Source organism: Myotis daubentonii, chromosome 1, assembly GCF_963259705.1.
Source record: "Myotis daubentonii chromosome 1, mMyoDau2.1, whole genome shotgun sequence".
Classification (NCBI taxonomy): Eukaryota; Metazoa; Chordata; class Mammalia; order Chiroptera; family Vespertilionidae; genus Myotis; species Myotis daubentonii.
In genome coordinates this window covers 230,050,560-230,069,449 of record NC_081840.1, presented here as the reverse complement: position 1 = coordinate 230,069,449, position 18,890 = coordinate 230,050,560, and the positions used below count along the sequence as shown (strand labels likewise).

General features: G+C 54.7%; 1 protein-coding gene across 4 annotated transcripts in view; it reads right to left on the bottom strand.

Annotated features, from left to right (window-relative positions):
* Positions 1 to 3,121: 3,121 nt before the first annotated feature.
* Positions 3,122 to 18,890, bottom strand: part of SLC2A9 (solute carrier family 2 member 9) — a 63,344-nt gene continuing 47,575 nt past the window's right edge. For all 4 annotated transcript variants that reach the window (XM_059675758.1, XM_059675760.1, XM_059675759.1 and 1 more), the window contains 5 exons: positions 18,477 to 18,587; positions 10,309 to 10,410; positions 9,647 to 9,722; positions 7,393 to 7,520; positions 3,122 to 5,148 (listed from right to left, as the gene is read on the bottom strand). In XM_059675758.1, the coding sequence (XP_059531741.1) occupies positions 4,894 to 5,148; positions 7,393 to 7,520; positions 9,647 to 9,722; positions 10,309 to 10,410; positions 18,477 to 18,587 (672 nt within the window). In that variant the 3' untranslated portion in view covers positions 3,122 to 4,893. The remainder of the gene's footprint in view (positions 5,149 to 7,392; positions 7,521 to 9,646; positions 9,723 to 10,308; positions 10,411 to 18,476; positions 18,588 to 18,890) is intronic.

Genomic DNA, 18,890 nt, shown 5'->3' with positions numbered 1-18,890 from the left:
CCCTTCCCATGCACAGAGCCTGCCTTGGACGTGGCCAGCTTCAGTTTTGTTATCTGAACACAGGGTGGTCACATCCTCTCCGGTTCGCTCCGGACTCCCTCCTGGTTCCAGAGGGCTCTGGAAGTGTTGTCAATCAGTGCCCTGGGCCCCGCCTACCACTTCTGGGTGGAGCATATGAGCAGCTGGGCCTCTCTGCGACTTCTCTGTGAAGCTGATGCCTGTACTTTGCAGCTGGTGGGCTGTCTGCAGGGCCGGACACAGTCACCCCAAGCTGGCCACGTGACTTTAGATGCGCCCCAGCAGGAGGTGAAATCTATTTCCCTTCCCCCTGAATCTGGGCTGGTCCTAGACTTGCTTTGATCAGGGGAGGGGTGCTGTGTGAGTTCCCATCTTCAGCCTCTAGTGCAGCGGTTCTCAACCTGTGGGTCGCGACCCCTTTGGCGGTCGAACGACCCTTTCACAGGGGTCGCCTAAGACCATCATGCATATCAGATATTTACATTATGATTCATAACAGTAGCAACATGACAGTGATGAAGTAGCAACGAAAATAATTTTATGGTTGGGTCACCACATGAGGAACTGTATTTAAGGGGCCAGAAGGTTGAGAACCACTGCGCTAGTGACTTTGCAGGTTGTGTTCTCATCCTCTTAGAATGCTGCTGCTCTGTGATGGCCAGGGGGCCCTCCCTGACACCGAAACCCTTCATGCAGAGTCCACGCAGAGCGGGCCCGCCGGCCCTGCTGTTCTAGCCATCCCCGTCGGGGCCCCTGACCTGTGAATGGGGCCACCTGAGGCCACCCGGCCTCCAGCTAATACCACCTGACCACAAGTGCCAGGGGGGATCCAGAAGACACTGCGTGCACCCAGAGAACTGCCCGATTTGCTCACCCACAGAACCGTGGGCAGGAAAATGCCACCCCTTTTTAAAAAAATATTTTTATTGATTTCAGAGAGGAAGGGAAAGGAAAAGAGAGAGAGAAACATCAATGATGAGAGAGAATCATTGATCAGCTGCTTCTTCACACCCCACACTGGGAGTCGAGCCCACAACCTAGGCACGTGCCCTGACCGGTCATCGAACTCTGACCTCCTGGTTCATAAGTCGATGCTCAACCACCGAGCCACACCGGCTGGGCTAAAGCAAAAATTCCTTCTTTCTTGTGACTCTGTGGTTGGTTGGGTGAGCCTTCTGCGGCTTTCTTGTGGACTCACCCACACAGCTGCATCCAGGTGGAGGCCCCCTGGGGTGGGCTCGGCCTCTCTGTGGGGTCTTTCATTCCCAAGGAGGCTGGCCTGGGCTTCCGCACACGATGCCTTCAGCGTCTAAGAAAGAAATCCCTAGAGCACAAGCCCCCATCAACTTCCGCTTGTGCCACATTTTCCGACGTCTCAGTGGCCAAAGCACGTTGCATGGATTTCATGCGATGGAGGCTGACACCAGGGCTGTGACGCTGCGGTCCACCACAGGTCGCGGGTGGCAGGCTGTCACGTGGAAGGGATCCATGTCCGGTGGGGTTCACGGGTGGAGATGCATATCAGAGTGGTTGTTCTGGAGACAGGGGGCTGGGCCAAATGTCTGAGGTGCTGCAGAGAGTGATGGGAACAGTAAACGTGGCAGGACTCAGCGGGGGGAGCACAGGGTCTGGATCAAATGAAAGGAATCCAGTAATGGTTACTTCACGGGTTTTCTCTAGCCTCATAGGCCATACCGTGGAGGTATTTTGCAAACTTGAAAAGAAGGGAAGTTAGTGTTGTCAGGCAGAAAACCCAGGTCAGCACCCCAGACAGCTCCGAGGCACCGCAGCTGCACCCAGACGACCGGAACAAGCGTCCCTGCCGCTTCTCGCTGGACGCACCGGGCCCCAAGGAAGCAGCTTGCCCGGTGTCTAGACCACTGGATCGGCTTGATACATCCTCATCTGTGGGCTCCCTCCTGTGAGGACTGTATGAATCGAGTTCAGGTTTGGTCATGAGTACGAGAAACCCCAAGTAAGAGAGGTTGTGACTCCCATAAGCAAAGGCCGTTGCTAAGCAGGCCGGGGCGGTCATGGCCCCTCTGCTCCAGGAAGTCCAGGCCCTGGGTCCTCACTGCTCGCTGCCCCGCACCCGTAGGGGGCGCCCTTCAACTTCCTGGTCTAAGGTGGGTGGCCGGTGTGCCTGTCACTGCATCCACATTCTTTCATCGGCCACTCCCTCCAATAAAGGCAATTTTCCTGGTGCCTAGTATGTTCCAGAAAGAGGTTAAAGCCCGGCCGGCGTGACTCAGTGGTTGAATGGTGACCTATGAACCAGGAGGTCATGGTTTGGTTCCCTGTCAAGGGCACATGCCCGGGTTGCGGACTTGATCCCCAGTGTGGGGGGTGCAGGAGGCAGCGATCAATGATTCTCTCATCGTTGATGTTTCGCTCTCTCTCCCTCTTCCTTCCTCTCTGAAATCAATACAAATATTTTTTAAAAAAGAAAGAGGCTAAAACAGCCGTGGGCAAACTACGGCCCGCGGGCCGGATCCAGCCCGTTTGAAACGAATAAAACTAAAAAAAAAAAAAAAGACCGTACCCTTTTATGTAATGATGTTTACTTTGAATTTATATTAGTTCACACAAACACTCCATCCATACTTTTGTTCTGGCCCTCCGGTCCAGTTTAAGAACCCATTGTGGCCCTCGAGTCAAAAAGTTTGCCCACCCCTGGGCTAAAAGGTCTTACATGTGTGGCATCAAAAAGTCAGCATTCACCCTAGCTGGTTACGCTCAGTGGATAGAGTGTTGACCTGCAGGCTGAAGAGTCCTGGGTTCGATTCCAGTCAAGGGCACAGGACCTGGTTGCGGGCTCGATCCCCAGTAGGGAGCGTGAAGGAGGCAGCTGATCCATGATTCTCTCTCATTATTGATTCTATCACTCTCTCCCTCTCCCTTCCTCTCTCTAAAATCAGTAAAAATGTTTGTTTGTTTTTAAAAGTCAGCATTCTTGGGATTCCGAGGAAAAGAGGAAGAGAAAAGCTCTTCGAGACGTCATGTGGAGAAGCAGCCAAGATGAGCCATGGCTGGTCTGGGCTGGGCAGTGTTTGAGTCAGACACAGGCTACCTGGTTTTATTGTGCTTCAGAAAGATTGTGGGTTTTGTTTGTTTTGTTTTTGCAAACAAAAGGTTTGTGGGCAACCTCCCATCAGCTTGTCTATCGGCACCATTTCTCCTGGTGGAGATGCCGTGAAGATCATTGAAATGACAGCTAGAGATTTATAACATTTAACAAACTTGGTTGATAAAACAGTGGCAGGGTTGTGGGGGGACTGAATCCCATTTTGAAAGAGGTTCTACTGTGGATAAGACGCTACCACACGGCATCGCACGCTTCAGAGAAATCGTGCGTGACAGGAAGAGTCCATCAGTGTGGCAAGCTTCACCGCTGTCGGAAGAAATGGCCTCCCCAACCTTCTTGCCTCCCCAGCCTTCAGCCACCCCCCCCCCCCCATCAACCACCGCCCTCAGCCCTGAGGCAAGACCCTCCACCAGCAAAAAGACTGACTGGCATCTGTCATAACCACCACCACCACCACCAACAACAACAACAACAACAAGACTGCGACTTGCTGAAGGGCTCAGAAAACGGTTAGCGTTTTTTTTTCTCTCCCAATAAATAGCTTTTAATTAAAGTATGTACATACTTCAGACATAATGCCATTGCACACAAGATAGACTACAACAGAGTGTAAAAACAACGTTTAGATGCACCAGGAAACCACATATTTGTGTGACTCATTCATTGTGAGACTTGCTTTCCTGTGGTGGCCTGGAACGGAGCCTGCAGACTCTCCGGGGTGCGCCTGTGTGTATACTTCTGTGCCTCTGGGGAGCCCTGACTGACACGCTGTCTTTCAGCGAAATCTCTTCCGGGATCGGCAACCACGAAGCACCCTTGGGGCAGACAGCACCAGGCAATCACCCGTCCTTCCCTCCACGCCTGTGTCAGCCTCAGAGTCATCCTTAACCTTGTTTGACGGCTCCGACGGAAAAGTGTTCAATTTGCAGGGCCTGCCCCACCTCCTGTAACGCTACTTCTTGCGTCGGCCTCTCTGGGTCTCCCACATCTGGGTCCTCTCTCTGTCCTCTGGGACCTGTCTGGTCTGTGGAGGTGATGGTGCTTCAGGGCTGGAGGCCTTGAGCCCCGTAGGACAGAGCCAGGAAAGGCAGAGCAGAGGGGGGGTTGGCACCGGGCTCCCCTGAGCCAGAGATCCACAGGACAGAGCCAGAGATGGGAGCCAGGCATTTGCCAGGCGGTCTGAAGAGTCCTTCACCCAAGTTCTGGACATCTGCGCCCAGGACCCAAGCCCAGGTGCACTGGGGACTCAGGATGTGACTGGGGGCAGCTCAGGGCTACGGCAGATAGAGCAGGGACTGCGTTCCTTCCAGACACCATTGGGGGGCTCCCTCCCCGATTTCACCTCGGAACCATGGGCTCAGACATGAAGAAGGCAGGCGTAGACCCGTCTAGGAGAATGTTGGGTCTGCTAACACACGGGGTGGTTGATTCCAGCTTCCAGAAGAGTTTGGGGGGCTCGGCCATGCATGACACCCAAATGGTTGCAGTATTAAGTGAGCAAAGTCTCATTTTTAAATACTTACTAATGTTCAACGTGTGGGGGATCTTCGGTTTTCTGAAATGGTGAGACCACCCGTGGTGACCGGGGCAGGGACCGTCCGGCCCGGAGGCTGTTAAAACCCTAGGAACCATGTGGTCGGGCCCTGCCAAGGCCTTAGGGTGAGTTAATGAAAGGTTCGGCCCAATAGAACAGGCTGATTTTTGAGTGGATGATTTTGTATGGCCTGAGGATGATGTCACAAATATCCAATGGCTCTTGGTAGAAAAAAATGTCCCCCCGCCCCCGTGGTTTAGATAATCCCACTTTTGATGTAATTGTCCAGCGTGGAAGAGGCCTCTGGTTTCGGCCTGTTCGTGGCCTTGTCGTTAGTGACGGCTGAGTCTGTCTTCTCCGCTGGTGGGAAGGCCTTGTTCCTTTTGGCAAATGCCTGGCTGATTTCGGCGTGGGTTCGGTTTTTGGTCTCAGGGAGGACGAAATACAAGTAGAGAGCACCCGCGGAGCAGATGGCGGCAAAGACCAGGAAGCAGTAGGTGCCCAGGCTTTTCTGTGGAAAGGTGGAGACAAAAGCGTCAACCAGACAAGCACCCCACTGGCCACGAAGCCACTCTGAGAAGAATGTTCTTTGTTAAAAAAAAAAAAAATTAAAAAAAATATATATTTCAGAGAGGAAGGGAGCGAGAGATAGAAATATCAATGACAGAGAATCGTTGATCGGTTGCCTCCTGCATGCCCCACACTGGGGATCAAGCCTGCAACCTGGGCATGTATGTGCCCTTGACCAGAGTCGAACCCTGGACAATTCAGTCCGCAGGCTGATGCTTTATTCACTGAGCCAAACCAGTGAGGGCTGGACTGTTCTTGATGGTCCCCACTCATCAGCCAACATTCCCAGGTGCAGCTTCGCACGCAAATGTGCCTCATAATCGTGCACAGGAGACGTCTCCCGTGAGGCATGAATCAATCAGCTTCAAACCCCAGGAAAGATGAGGAAGTGGCAGTCTTTATTTATTACTTTTTTTTTTTTTTAAAGAAAAGTGGGCATATAGCCCGACCGGTGTGGCTCAGTGGTTGAGTGCTGACCTGTGAACAGGAGGTCTCATTTTGATTCCCGGTCAGAGCACAGGCCCGGGTTGTGGGCTCCATCCCCAGTGTGGGGCGTGCCGATCAGTGATTCTCTCTCATCATTGATGTTTCTATCTCTCTCTACCTCACCCTTCCTTGCTGAAATCAATAAAAAATTAAAAAGAAAAGTGGGCATTGCCGAAACCGGTTTGGCTCAGTGGATAGAGCGTCGGCCTGCGGACTGAAAGGTCCCAGGTTCGATTCCGGTCAAGGGCATGTACCTGGGCTGCGGGCACATCCCCATTGGGGGATGTGCAGGAGGCGGCTGATCGATGTTTCTCTCTCATCGATGTTTCTGACTCTCTATCTCTCTCCCTTCCTCTCTGTAAAAAAATCAATAAAATATATTAAAAAAAAAAAAGAAAAAAAAGAATGAGTTTAAAAAAAAAAAGAAAAAAAAAGAAAAGTGGGCATATAAAACTTAATCATTGTGAAAGCCAATTGCTAGCTAAGGTTATCCTTTTTAAAAAGTATGTTTTAAAAACTGGAATCGAACTTGACCTCCTGTTCATAGGTCAATGGCTGAACCACTGAGCCACACTGGCTGGGCTAGCTAACGTCATCTTAAGTTCATATTTTCCATGAACCACATTCTTCCTTCCCTCCAATACACACGTGAGAAAAGTGTGATGTCAAAAGGAAGTGAAATTCCTCAATTCACAAGAAACATCACTTTTTCTAATATGCAAACGATACAGCTCACTGGCGGTTACTCTGAGGCAGCCTTGCACAAAGAAGAGAGAAATGCGGAGTGCGGTCCCTCTAGCTCACGTATCCTGGTTATGGCGGCGGATGCTCGGACGAGAACGGCCCCTCCGGCTGCACTAGACCAGCTGCACCCGTCACCTCGGCAGCTCCTGTGCCCGCGGAGCCTGGCGCATGTAGCTGCTCAATAAATGTTTGTCAAGTAAAAGGCTCTCAGGGTTCCAGCTGTTGGAGGCTGGGCCCCCCGGACGTGCCTCTCCTCTAGGCGCCCCGAGACCTGTTTCCAGAGGATTCCCCGGGAGGGCTTGGTGACCACCTGGGAGAAGCAGGAAGGGGACCCACGCATTTTATTGGGGTTCCCTGTCCTACACTGAGACCCGCACATCTTCAGTGCCTCCTTGTCACAGCCCCTGTTCCTCAGAGCCCAGCAGCTTTTCATGGACGCGCTACACTGACCCAGGGGGTCCCCGCAGGGGGGCTCTGGCTGGAATTCCTCCCCGCCTCTTCCGACCCCCCCCCCACCCGTTCATGTTTCTTGTGTGGCTCCTGGAGCTCCAGCCTAGTGGGCGCCTGCCCTGCTGAAAGTGAGCCTGTGGGAATGAAGGTGATCCCCCCTGCAACATGCTGTTACTCGCTGCATGATTGTATAGGGATCACACAGTGACAGACACAGCAAAAATGATGGGCAGGTTGCAGGTTTGAGATTCTACCCAGGTTTGCTTGCATACCCTCCACGACAGGAGGCTCACTCCCTCTGAAGCAGCCCTTAGCATTTAGGGGTCGCTCCTGGAAGGTGCAGGAGGGAGAAGGGTTAAAGGTTTGGGCTGAGGCACACTTCTCCCTTCCTTATGCCAACAGAGCGAGTCTCCAGTGGGTAGCCTCTGCTCTGTGGATCGGCCCTCACTCTGAGGGCTGCCAAATCAGAGGGTACCCCTGGGCAAGAGGCCCCTGCCAGCCAGACCTGGATGAAGGGGAAGAGGAGGCCCACGGCGAAGTTGGAGAGCCAGTTGACGGTGCCTGCCACGACGAAGGCCGCCGGCCGCTGGGACTGCTGGAAGAACTCGCCGGTCAGGACAAAGGGGATGCCGCCTGCAGGGAGAGCCGGGGCGCGGAATTAGTCACCCGGAGGAGGAGGCCATGCCGCCAGCCTCCATCTCCTGTGGCAGGGCAGGCGGTGGGAGAGCCCCTCTGCCTGTGTGAGCAGCGGCCTCGGAGTGGGTGCTGGGTTACAGCCCAGAGCTCCGAAAGGCATGAACACCATCTCTGACCTGGCTCATCTGAACAAGAGGTATCCCCTCCCCCCGTGCCTGCCACACACACACACACACACACACACACACACACACACACACACTCCCCACACTCTCCGAATGGCCTCTGAAGCCAGCTGGGCCCGCCGGGGTGGAGGACTATGTGTGCCAATTTGATGATGCGGCAACTGACATTTACGGAATATGTGCGTAGGAATGCTTTTCATTTCATCTCTGGGACTATTGGCTACCATGTACCTGGGGTGGGGGGGGAGGGGGTGGGGGGGAGACTGCAGCCCAGAGAAGTGCCCTCACTTACCCAAGGTTACCCAGCTCTGAGGGGCAGAGCCAAGACTCAGGTCCTGACTTTGGTAGGAGTTTGCTCAGGCATCACAGGTGCTGGGAGGCCTTTCCCTACAGCCTCGGTGAAAATGCGCCCCCTACTGTTCATCCTGCCCCTCTTCATCCCCTTATGTCGGTCCCCTCCTCCCCATGGGACTGCCGTTGCCCTGGCTTTATATTTATATATTTCTTGGCCGTGCCTGGCTCCCTGTCTGGGGGTGTAAGCTCCGTGGGGGCTGTTCTAGCAGCTTCTCCCAATACCTGGGTCACAGCTGGGCACAGAGTAGGAGCTTACTTACAGGGGCTTTTCCGTCCTGTCCCTGCGAGAGCGGAGGCTTCTCGGTCCAGGGCCTTCACTTGTGATCACCGTGACGGCCCGCCCCCCCCCCCCCCCGCCCCCACTACCAAATCCACATGTTGAAGTCCCGCCCTCAGCCCTCCAGAATGTAACTGTGTGTGGAGATGGGTCTTTAAAGAGGTGATTAAGGTAAAAGGAGGTCATACGATGGCCCTGATCCAGTCTGACGGGTCCTTAGGAAGAGGCAACTAGGCCCGGCCGTGTGACTCAGTGGTTGGGCATCGACCTATGAACCAGGAGGTCACGGTTCAATTCCCGTTCAGGGCACATGCCCGGGTTGTGGGCTCAGCCCGTAGTGTGGGGCATGCAGGAGGCAGCCGATCAGTGATTCTCTCTTATCACTGATGTTTCTCTCTCTCTCTCTCTCTCTCCCTCTTCCTTCCTCTCTGAAATAAAAAAAGAAGAAAAAAGAGGCAGAGGGACTTTGGGACGGGCATGTGGAGGAGCGGCAATTTGAAGGCAGGGACAGAGATCGGAGTGAGGAAGCTACAGCAGCCTCCAGGAGAGTCCCCCAGAGCCTGCCCACAGACACCAGGGACACCCCCAGAGAGCAGTGCAGGGGCCACACCACCCTGAACCCCTTCTCAGTCTACCGGGGACACAGACACAGAGCCACAGCAGGGCAGGGCCCTCAGGCTCATCCACATGGGCCATTTTACAGATGGGGAAACTGAGGCTCAAGGAGAGGCGAGGACTTTCCCACGAGGGCAATGCCCGAGCTGGGGCTGGACATGAGTCCTGGGTGCACACACCAGACTCCACTCTTGCAGGCCCTGCAAGGTGGTGGTTAGGGGCTGGAGTCTGGCATCACCATCCTGTCGGCTCCGGGCAAGTCCCCTCCATCCTCACCTTCTCTTGAGCTGCCACGGGCCTTGCATGAGCTAAGTATAGCATGTGGTCAGTGATCAATAAATCTTAGCCATGTCCATTGTTATCATCATCATCATATCTTCCTCACGGAACTGTAACTGGTCCGTGGGTGGCCACAGACCGCACCTTGAGTATCATTAATTCATCCCAAACTCGTGTGCCTGCCTCACGCCCTCACAGCCGCGAGTTGTTGTATGTTATAACTAATGTGTCTTTGGGCGGCACATTGCCCACCATCTGTGGGATGGAAATGAAGGCTGTCACTGAACTTGAATGGCTGGGAACTCTCTCTTCCCCATCCATCCCCAATCAGGCCCTGCCCCTCCCTGAGCCCCTGACTTCCGTGGTGGTGCCTCGAGCCCTGGGCCAACTGGTGCAGAAGGGGGGCGCCCTACCTGGGCCGCTGCAGAAGGACGCAATGATAGCCAGGATGCAGACGATGCTCAGGTAAGGGATCCAGGGGGCGTGGTCCTGCGAGGGAGCAGCAGCGGGCAGGTGAGGAGGCAGGCGCATCGAGGACCTGGGTTCCCACCCCAGCCCCTCCTCCATCCATCTGTGTGACCTCGGGCCTTACTAGCAAGGGAAGGGGGCTGGGGGGCTGGGGACCGGCAGAGGGTCATGGTTAAAGGATGTCTTTGACCTTGTAAAGGTCACTTTATATCTATGGGCCCCGTTTCAGCGTCCAGAAAATGGGGGTAATGATAACCCCTAAGCCATTCCAGCGCCTACTTTACAGACACGAGGAGCAGAGAGGTTGAGTTGCCAAAAGTTTTGTGCGAGGAAGTGGGACAGCGGGGATTTACACCCAGGCGGGCTAGTCCCAGAGCCCCTAGAGAGGGGATGTAAGCCCCCAAGGTCACACAGCTCATCAGGTCGCTGGTCTCCCGGGCTCAGGCCCCATCCCTCAAGCCTCCCCAGCGGCTTCCGGGCTGAGATGCCCCTGGGGGAGCCGTGTCTGCAGACAGTGCCACCCGCCCAAGCCCAAGACCCCGGGCACCGAAGCCGAGAGCCAGCTCCACGCCGAGCTCCTGAGGGGGGGACAGGCACGTGCTCTCACCTGCAGCGTCAGCGTGGCCGTGAGGATCCCAAAGAAGAGGGTCATCAGCCCGAAGCCGCCGATGAGCAGGGGCCTCCGCCCCAGGCGCTCGATGACCAAGCCCTAGGTCAGGGGCAAAGAGGGATGGTTACTACTAGCAGCAAGGGAGGGGGTGCGGGGCTGGGGACCACACGGGGTCGTGGCTCAAGGACGGCTTTGACCTGGGACAGGCAGGTGACTCTCTCCACAGCCGCACCCGGGGAGGCAGTGACCTTGATGAGAAGGGAGAAGGAAGACAGTCCCACGTATCTACAGTCACCTTTCCTCCCATCTCCCTCATTAGGGGGCGTGGGCTTATCTGCTGGGGAGTCTGGACGAGGGGCTGAAAGGCTGTGGCTGCCGCAGCCCTGCCCTCCCCCCCCCCCCCCCCCCGGGAGCCAGGCTGCCACAGAGTCACGCTCTCTCCACTCCTCTCCGGCCCCACGGTGCCGATTTTAGAGGCGAGGACCCAGGGGCGGGCACGGGGCTGCCGTTTCCCACACTCGGGGTGATACCAGCGACTGCAGCGCCGGAAGCTGCGCCCCAGTCCAGCTCCCTGGGGCCGTGGGATGTCACTGACCCCCACTCACAGCCCCTGTGCCTGCCTTCCAGTGGGGCCAGGGCAGGGCTCTTCACTGAGCGCCTTCTAACGCCAATGACCCTGAAGAATGTGATTGTAGCCGTGTTTCAGGGACAGGCTGGGTTGGCAGGTACACCTCCCTCCAGGCGGCTTTCGTAATGAAGCACCGAGGGACCGGGTGTTTGCTCTGGGCCAGCTCCCAGCCTGGAGGAACGCACGAAGGCCAGGAATGGCAGAGGTACAGTATGACGGTGGCTGTCCCCATTTCTTTAAATCTACTATGCGACACACACACACACACACACACACACACACACACACACACACGTGCATGCATCCGTGAAGACACTCCGAACACTGGAGCGAGATGACACCCCCCAGGTGGGGGCCAGCGCCCAGTATTCCAAACAGCTGACCTTGACCTTGACCTTGACACTGTGGGGTCCCTGAGGAACCTCGCCACACCAGCCTGGGGGACTCTCCCGGCAAAAGTGGGTTACTGCCAAAGCCTGAGCTATGGACACCTGGGCGGAAGAAGGGGAATGGCTTGGCGATTGCTGGCCAGCTCTGCCTTAGCAAAGACAGCCAAGGCGATGGCAGGAGAAATGCCTGCTTCCCTATCCCTGTCCCCTCTGCGAGCTGCTTTGAACAAGCAGGCGTTCATGACTGCTTCCAGGAACTTCTGTCTGAGGAGAAGCCGAGACCTGGGAAGGCCATGGTTATTTTCAAGTTAACAGAGTTTTAAAGTCTGCGACCAGGGGACAGGGCCCCGGAAATAATTATCTACTCGAGACAGCGCTCTGTAAACCGAACCTTAAAAATAATTCCTTGAAACGTAAACTTGGCTTGGAAATTTCTGTGTAAAAGAAGAATGTGTGTGAGAACCGTATATCTTTTGGGGCCAAAGGTATGAGAAGTGGAAAAGTTACGTTTAAATGACTACCATTCCAGGGTGGCTCATGAACCCTAAAGATAATAAATGAAAATGGCCTGGAGACATGTCAACCCAAGTGTAAACGCAGACGGGGAGCGTGGCCAACTGGCCGGAAGGCAAGGCTGCCGGAGCCCGGGCCCTCCCGGTCTCACTCCTGGGAATCGTCTTCCCTGGGGCCTCTGCAGCCCCACGGGGACACCCCCACCTGCTGCCTGTTTGAGAGGAAAGGTAGCTCTTAAGAAGTTCATGATCACAAAGTTACACGGTTCTCAATTTGGGGCACGTGGGGAAAAGTCAGCTCTTAAAGAAAGCTCTTGCTCCAGCCCAGTGGTCCGCAAACTCATTAGTCAACAGAGCCAAATATCAACAGTGCTTCTTCAAAATAGACTCACCCCGGCCGAAAACCGACTTCTGTGCTGGGGTCCAACCCCAGCAGGTCCAGGGGTCCCCAAAGGTGTGGACGGAGTCGGCGAAGAAGGAAGGACACGGAGACAGCGTTCAGTTGATCAGCAGCCTAGCCAGGATCTCCAGCCAGGATCTCCAGCCAAGTTCTGGTCTGGATCTCCAGAGAGGTTCTGCTTCAGATCTCTAGTCAGGTTCAGTCACCAGGTTCTAGTCAGGCTCTTCTGCCAATCTCCACAGTCAGGTTCAGTCCAGGATCCCTTGCCATGTTCTCCCGCTAGGCTCTGTCTCTAGGCTCCGAGGCCAGTCCCGGTCCAGGATCCTCTGGCATGCTCTCGCCAGCGAAGTTCTTCTGTCTCTAGGCTCCGTGTAGGTTCTGTCTTCTGAATTCTGTCTCCTGAGTTCTGAGTGTTTCTGTCTTGTTACAACTGTATTTATACCAGTTGATTCAATCCTATCAATCTCTATTACAAAGGTTAGGGCGTTTCTTATCTCCATTCCAGGGAGAAAAGATTATGTAGTTTAAGCATGATTGTTTGTAGTTAAAGGGATTAATTACCCGCCTGGCACTTAGTTGAGGGGTTTTATTCCCTCCCTAACTTCAGGGGAAAATCCCTACCTGGGGATTCAACCTTTCTCAGAGACCTTGGTTAAAACACATAGTGCCAAGAAGGTGAGCAAACATATTAAGAACAGTATGCCATATATGCCAGGTTCCTTGAAACAGCAAGCATGGACCGGCTCCCGGCACTTCTGCGCATGGGCCACGAAGTTTCAATCGCACTGTATGTGCGCGCCCTCACGTGGTATTTTGTGGAAGAGCCACACTCAAGGGGCCAAAGAGCCGCATGTGGCTCGCGAGCCGCAGTTTGCCGACCACGGTCCTAGCCAGTGTGGCTCAGTGGATCGAGTGTCGGCCTGCTGACCAAAGGGCCCCTTGTTTGATTCCGGTCAAGGGCACGTGTCTCGGTTGCAGGTTCCTCCCCGGCCCGGGCCCTGGTCAGGGCGCATGCAGGAGGCAACCAGTTGATGTGTTTCTCTCACATCGATGTTTCTGTCTTTTCTCCTCTCTTCCACTCTCTCTAAAAACCAATGGAAAAATATCCTCAGATGAGGATTAAAAAGCAAAATAAGAAAAAGCTCTTGAGTGAAGTTTAGAAAGAGACACTGTGTGGACAGGTGACAGAGGAGTCAGCCATTGGTACATGGAGCCGAGAGCCTGGTGGGCAGAGGGACAGTGGTGGGAGCAGCTGGCACAAAGGGGACACAGCCTGCTGCCTTCACAGGAGCCAGCCAGGGCAGGCCGGGGACACAGCCCAGCCACCCCACCTTCTGCTCGGCCGGCTCTTCCACTCTCTCCTGTAACACACGTAGGGGCCGGAGGCTCAAGGTGCCACAGCGAACTCTAAGGCTTTGACTCTGAAACCGCAGGATTGGTTGGGAAGCAGAGGGGTCTGTAGACAGTGGGAGCCAACAGGACGTCTCTCTTTCTTTGCCCCAACTCCATGGCGTAGTCCATTCCTGACAGCGACACACACTTCCTGCGATGAGTGAATGGCGAGAGTGACGCAATGCTGTTTCCCTGGCAGGAGGAAGCTCGGGGTCTCCGCTCCGAGGGAGCAAGCCTTGTGCTCGCGGGCCGCCACCCACGTGGCTGGGATTCGGGCTCCCGGGGCCAGGTGACGCCTGTGGGAGCTCCCTCATCGGAAAGTTAATGCGGCACCAAGACAATCGACGTGGAACCCAGCTGTTCCTGCAAAGTGGCAGCCCTTCCCAGCTGCCCACGCCGATGAGCAGGGCCGGGAGCCAAAACCAGCGGCAAGTCAAAGGAACAAAATGTCTGTCTCACCTGTCAGAGGCCCCAGAGCCATTGTCACGGGCTGTCCAACTCTCAGGGAGAAGGAAGAACAGAAAATGGGCAAGTCCTGTTTGAGAAGCCGCGACCTCACAGCGGGGTGAAAGCGCATCTTTACGTTTGGAAACAAGGCCATAACGTGCTGGAAGGGGCCAGGGACCCACTGACGCCTGACTGCCAGGTGCACTGGGCCTTCGAGCACCTGGAGCTCGTTTCCATGGCAATTCTGTCTGGTGGTGGAGTCGGTCCTGCGGCCGCTGGAACGGGTGGCGGCAGAGTGGCCTCAGGAAGCACAGTTATTCTCCTTCAGGTCTGAGGTCAGAGGTCTGCACAGGCTGCAGGGACAAAGCTCGGGCTGCCGGAGGGCTGTGTTCCTTCCGGGAGCTCCAGGGGAGGGTCCGTTCCTGGCTTCCCGCAGCTTCTCCAGACCTCCTGCCTGCCTGGGCTCCCGCCCCTCCGTCCACCTTCAAAGCCAGCAACCTCCCCGAGGCAGCCTCTGCTTCATCACCGTGCTTTTCCTGAGCCTCATTCTCCTCCTCACGATTCACTGGGCCCCTGGGGATCCAGGGAACCTCCCACCCGGAGGCTGAGCTTAGTCACAGCGGCAAAGCCGCTCTTTCCACATCTGGGACATAGGCACAGCTTCCAGGAGTTGGGACATTTGGGGGCTTGGAAGTCTGCCCACCACACATGGGCACGGTCACATCCATTGAAAAGATGAGCAAAACCATCCTGAGACGTCGGGCAATGTTCCCGAGGCCCCTCAGCTGGAAGGAGGATGAGTCGCATGTGAATTCAGAGCTGCCAGGCCCTAACGCCCAAGCGCTTCCTCCCCAGCACACTCTTCCTCCTCAGGTCCCCAGGCCAGGCTGACCTTAATCTCATGATTTCCCAGGGATTCGGGCAAATGCTACCATTTTAAGGAATATTTCCAGTAGACCAGTGGTTCTCATCCTTCCGGCCCTTTAAATACAGTTCCTCACGTTGTGACCCAACCATAAAATTATTTTCGTTGCTACTTCATAACTGTAATGTTGCTACTGTTATGAATTGTAATGTAAATATCTGATATGCAGGATGGTCTTAGGCGACCCCTGTGAAAGGGTCGTTCGACCGCCAAAGGGGTTGTGACCCACAGGTTGAGAACCGCTGCAATAGACTATTCTGCATCTCCAGCTCTTTTAGAAGATAAAGTGGGGAGAGGGCAGATGACTGGGGACATGCACACAGGGCCAGGGACAGGCTGCACAATGCACTCACTTCCCTTCACCAGGCTCCCTCCTGCTCCCTCAGCTCTGGGCTGCTGGGTCCCTCCTCCAGGAAGCCCTCCTGGGATCCCTCACAGGAGGGTTCATCCCAGTGTGGCACATGGTGCATATCTGTTTCTGGGTCTGTCTCTTTCTAGATCATGACAATGTCACTGGTGACGCCCTGGCATGAGCAGGGTGTGGGTGCACCATAGCTGCCTGTGGGCGGATGAGTGCGTGAATAAACACGCATACCACCAGGGCATGGAAGCTGTCCCTCCCAGGTCTGCGCCACATGGGGGCGCCCAAAGCTCCAGAGCACACAGTCCAGATGGCAGGGCAGCAGCAGGCAGGCCCTCCCGAGGCTGTGAGGCCCGGTGCCAGTTTCAGTTTCCCTCCTCCTTTCCCAGGAATGCGAAGCCAGGGACCTCTTCCTGGGACTCACACTTCCAAGAAATACTTTGTCAAATGCCGTCAGCTTTTAAAGAGGACGATCTGCCAGCCAGAGAGTGGGGAGCGGAAGGAGGAGTCGGGGAGACAGAGGTGGGAAGCATCACCGCCTCCCCCCTTTTGTGTTTGCTCCTCTTGTGAACGGGGGTGAAAACTGGACTTTCAGGAGTGATGTGAGCCTTCATTCGACCCCAGGGAGAGCCCCTGGGGCCTGGGGAGCAGCAGGGGCCCCAGATGTTAGCTCCCCGCTCCCTCTGGGTCTGACCTACTGGCTGCGTGACCCTGGGTAAGTCATTTCTTTGAGACTAGGGTTCCTCAACTATCAAGACCCTGAGAGCCCCCACAAAAGCCTGCTCTCTGCCAGGGTGCTCATCACAGCCTCGTTGGAAAGGCAAGCTGTGGGAACTTACCTGCTGAGAGCAGGCGTCGCCACCGCTGACTGGGTGCCCATCACCTGCCCGGCTTGCATCGCTTCCTCTGTATTCACTCATTTAATCCTCACCCACCCCCAGGAGGCAGGAGCCATGTCCTCATTCTAGAAATGGGGAAATGGAGCCATCGAGCTGTGGAATGACGTGCCCGGGGTCAGGCAGCTCAAAAGGGTCGGAGCTGGGGTCAGAAGCCAGGCAGGTGGCTCTGCCACCCAGGCTCTGAGCACAGACAACGGTTAATAAGGAAATTGCCGATTGCCGAGTTGTGAAGAAGGATGGAGCTTTCACAGGAGTTCAGAGGCGATGGTCGGCTTCCCTTCCTGTGTGTGTGTTACACTCTCATAAAACGTGCTAAACAAGAAGCAATAAAGTGGGGAATCGTTCTGACATCCGTCTGTGGAACAAACGCAGGACTAAGGCGAGAGCACAGTCGGGTCGCTGTGGCGGGGGAATAAGACATGCATCTCTGAATAGACAAGGGCGGGGGCGGGGGGGTGGTGGTGCCCAACCAATTGCCTTGGGTGTCACGGTCGCAGGTGGTTTCTTCTTTGTTTCTTTCTATTTTTTTCCGAATTTTACGAATCTTCCCTAATGAGCTCATGTTGATTTCTTGTTACAACAAAATCCCCGACAAACCCCCAAACAAACCCTATAATGTCCCCATCATTTCCTTTTCCGATGGCGCTTTTCTGCTGATCCATGTAAAAATGAACAAGAACAGGCCGGGGGGAGGGGTCTGGTCTGTAACACGAGACAAGAATTTTATAAAACGCTTGTGAAATATTGAGTATTTTCCCTCTCATAAAAAGGAGAGGGAGACAGAACACCAGTCTCAACACTTCCACGGAATCTGTTTTCAAAAGCCGCTGGTGAAAACGCCCCGTTAAGATGAAGGAGCAAAAGTAAGGTGTTCGTGAAAATGAGTCTCTGCTGGTTTGCACAGCCTCGGCCTTGCCTCACACATCAGAGAGCGAGTGGAAGAGAGAACTAGGTCGCTCTACCCCTCTTCCCTTTCCTCTGGAAAGGAACTCCATGGTGGACCGGGAGCCCAGAGGGCACCCCCACAAGGCAGAGGAGACAGGAGTAGCTCATCAAAGGGGAAGCTGCCGCCCAGGCAGTGAGTGCCTCATACAGCATCACACGGCCAAGAAGACATGGGACGCTCCAGGCCCCACCGCCCCGCCCCGCCCCACACGCCTGTTTCGCAGCCCGGAGGCTGGGGAAGAGTGGCGAGCGCTTTCTCCGGTTTTAGACTGTGGCTCATCGTTAAAGCCCCTCTGTGTTGCACGATCCTAAGGGAATGTCTTTCTCCTCCTCTTTGCCTTGCAAACACCTACATACCTGGGCCGGGAAGATGACAGTTCGTGGTCTGAAACACTTTTAAGGTCATGAACACAGACCTGAGGCTCCCAGGGCCTCTGGCCGGGACTCCCAGGGAGACGTCCCTCCTCAGAGGGAGGCAGCAGCTGTCATTGGTGACCAGGCAAGAGTTCAAAGGAGGGAGCCATTTTTTTAAAGGAGGAAAATGGTGACCCAAAATACCGACGAGGACATTCTCTAGAGCAGCTGTTCTCCACCTTCTGGCCCTTTAAATACAGTTCCTCATGTTGTAACCCAACCATAAAATTATTTTTGTTGCTACTTCATAACTGTCATGTTGCCACTCTTATGAATCGTAATGTAAATATCTGATATGCAGGATGGATTTTCATTGTTACGAATTGAACATAATTAAAGCATAGCTATTAATCACAAAACAATATGTAATTATGTATGTGTTTTCCGATGGTCTTAGGCGACCCCTGTGAAAAGGTCGTTTGACTGCCAAAGTGGTCGCGACCCACAGGTTGAGAACCGCTGCTCTAGAATCTAGAGTCTAGAGATCAATGGTTCTCACCTTCTGGCCCTTTAAATACAGTTCCTCATGTTGTGACCCAACCATAAAATTATTTTCGTTGCTACTTCATCACTGTCATGTTGCTACTGTTATGAATCATCATGTAAATATCTGATATGCAGGATTGTCTTAGGCGTCCCCTGTGAAAGGGTCGTTCCATCGCCAAAGGGGTCGCGGCCCACAGGTTGAGAACCGCTGGTCTAGACGGTGAGATGTCAGTGATGGGTGGCACAATCAACTCCTCAAACTCAGAGCTCTCAGAGGGACCAGGGTGCCCTCCACTATGGGACCTGAGTTCCCCATGGCCCCGTTGACTCCCTGTGAGTTCTCGGGGGTAACCGTCCATGTACTTACAGAGAGCACGGCAGCCAGAGTCTCAATGCCACCGGTGCTCAGGGTGATGTAGGGGATCTTTTCCGGAGAGATCCCTGCTTTCCCAAAGATGCTGTTGGTGTAGAACCAAATCTGTAGACAGGGAAGGAAAAGAAGGGAGAGGTCAGTGAGGGGCATCTCCCTCCCAAATTAACACCAACACACAGTGGCCTCTGAGGTTCCTGCCACAGCCAGAGTCACAGGCGCAGCTGACGGGCGGGCCCACTACCGGCTTCCTCCTCCCGCATCTCCCCCTCTTCATACCAAAAGACCTCCCTCATTCCCCCTCTTTATACCAACAGACCTCACTCATTTCCCCTCTTCATACCAACAGACCTCCCTCATTACTCCTCTTCATAGCAACAGACCTCCTCATTCCCCCTCTTCATACCAACA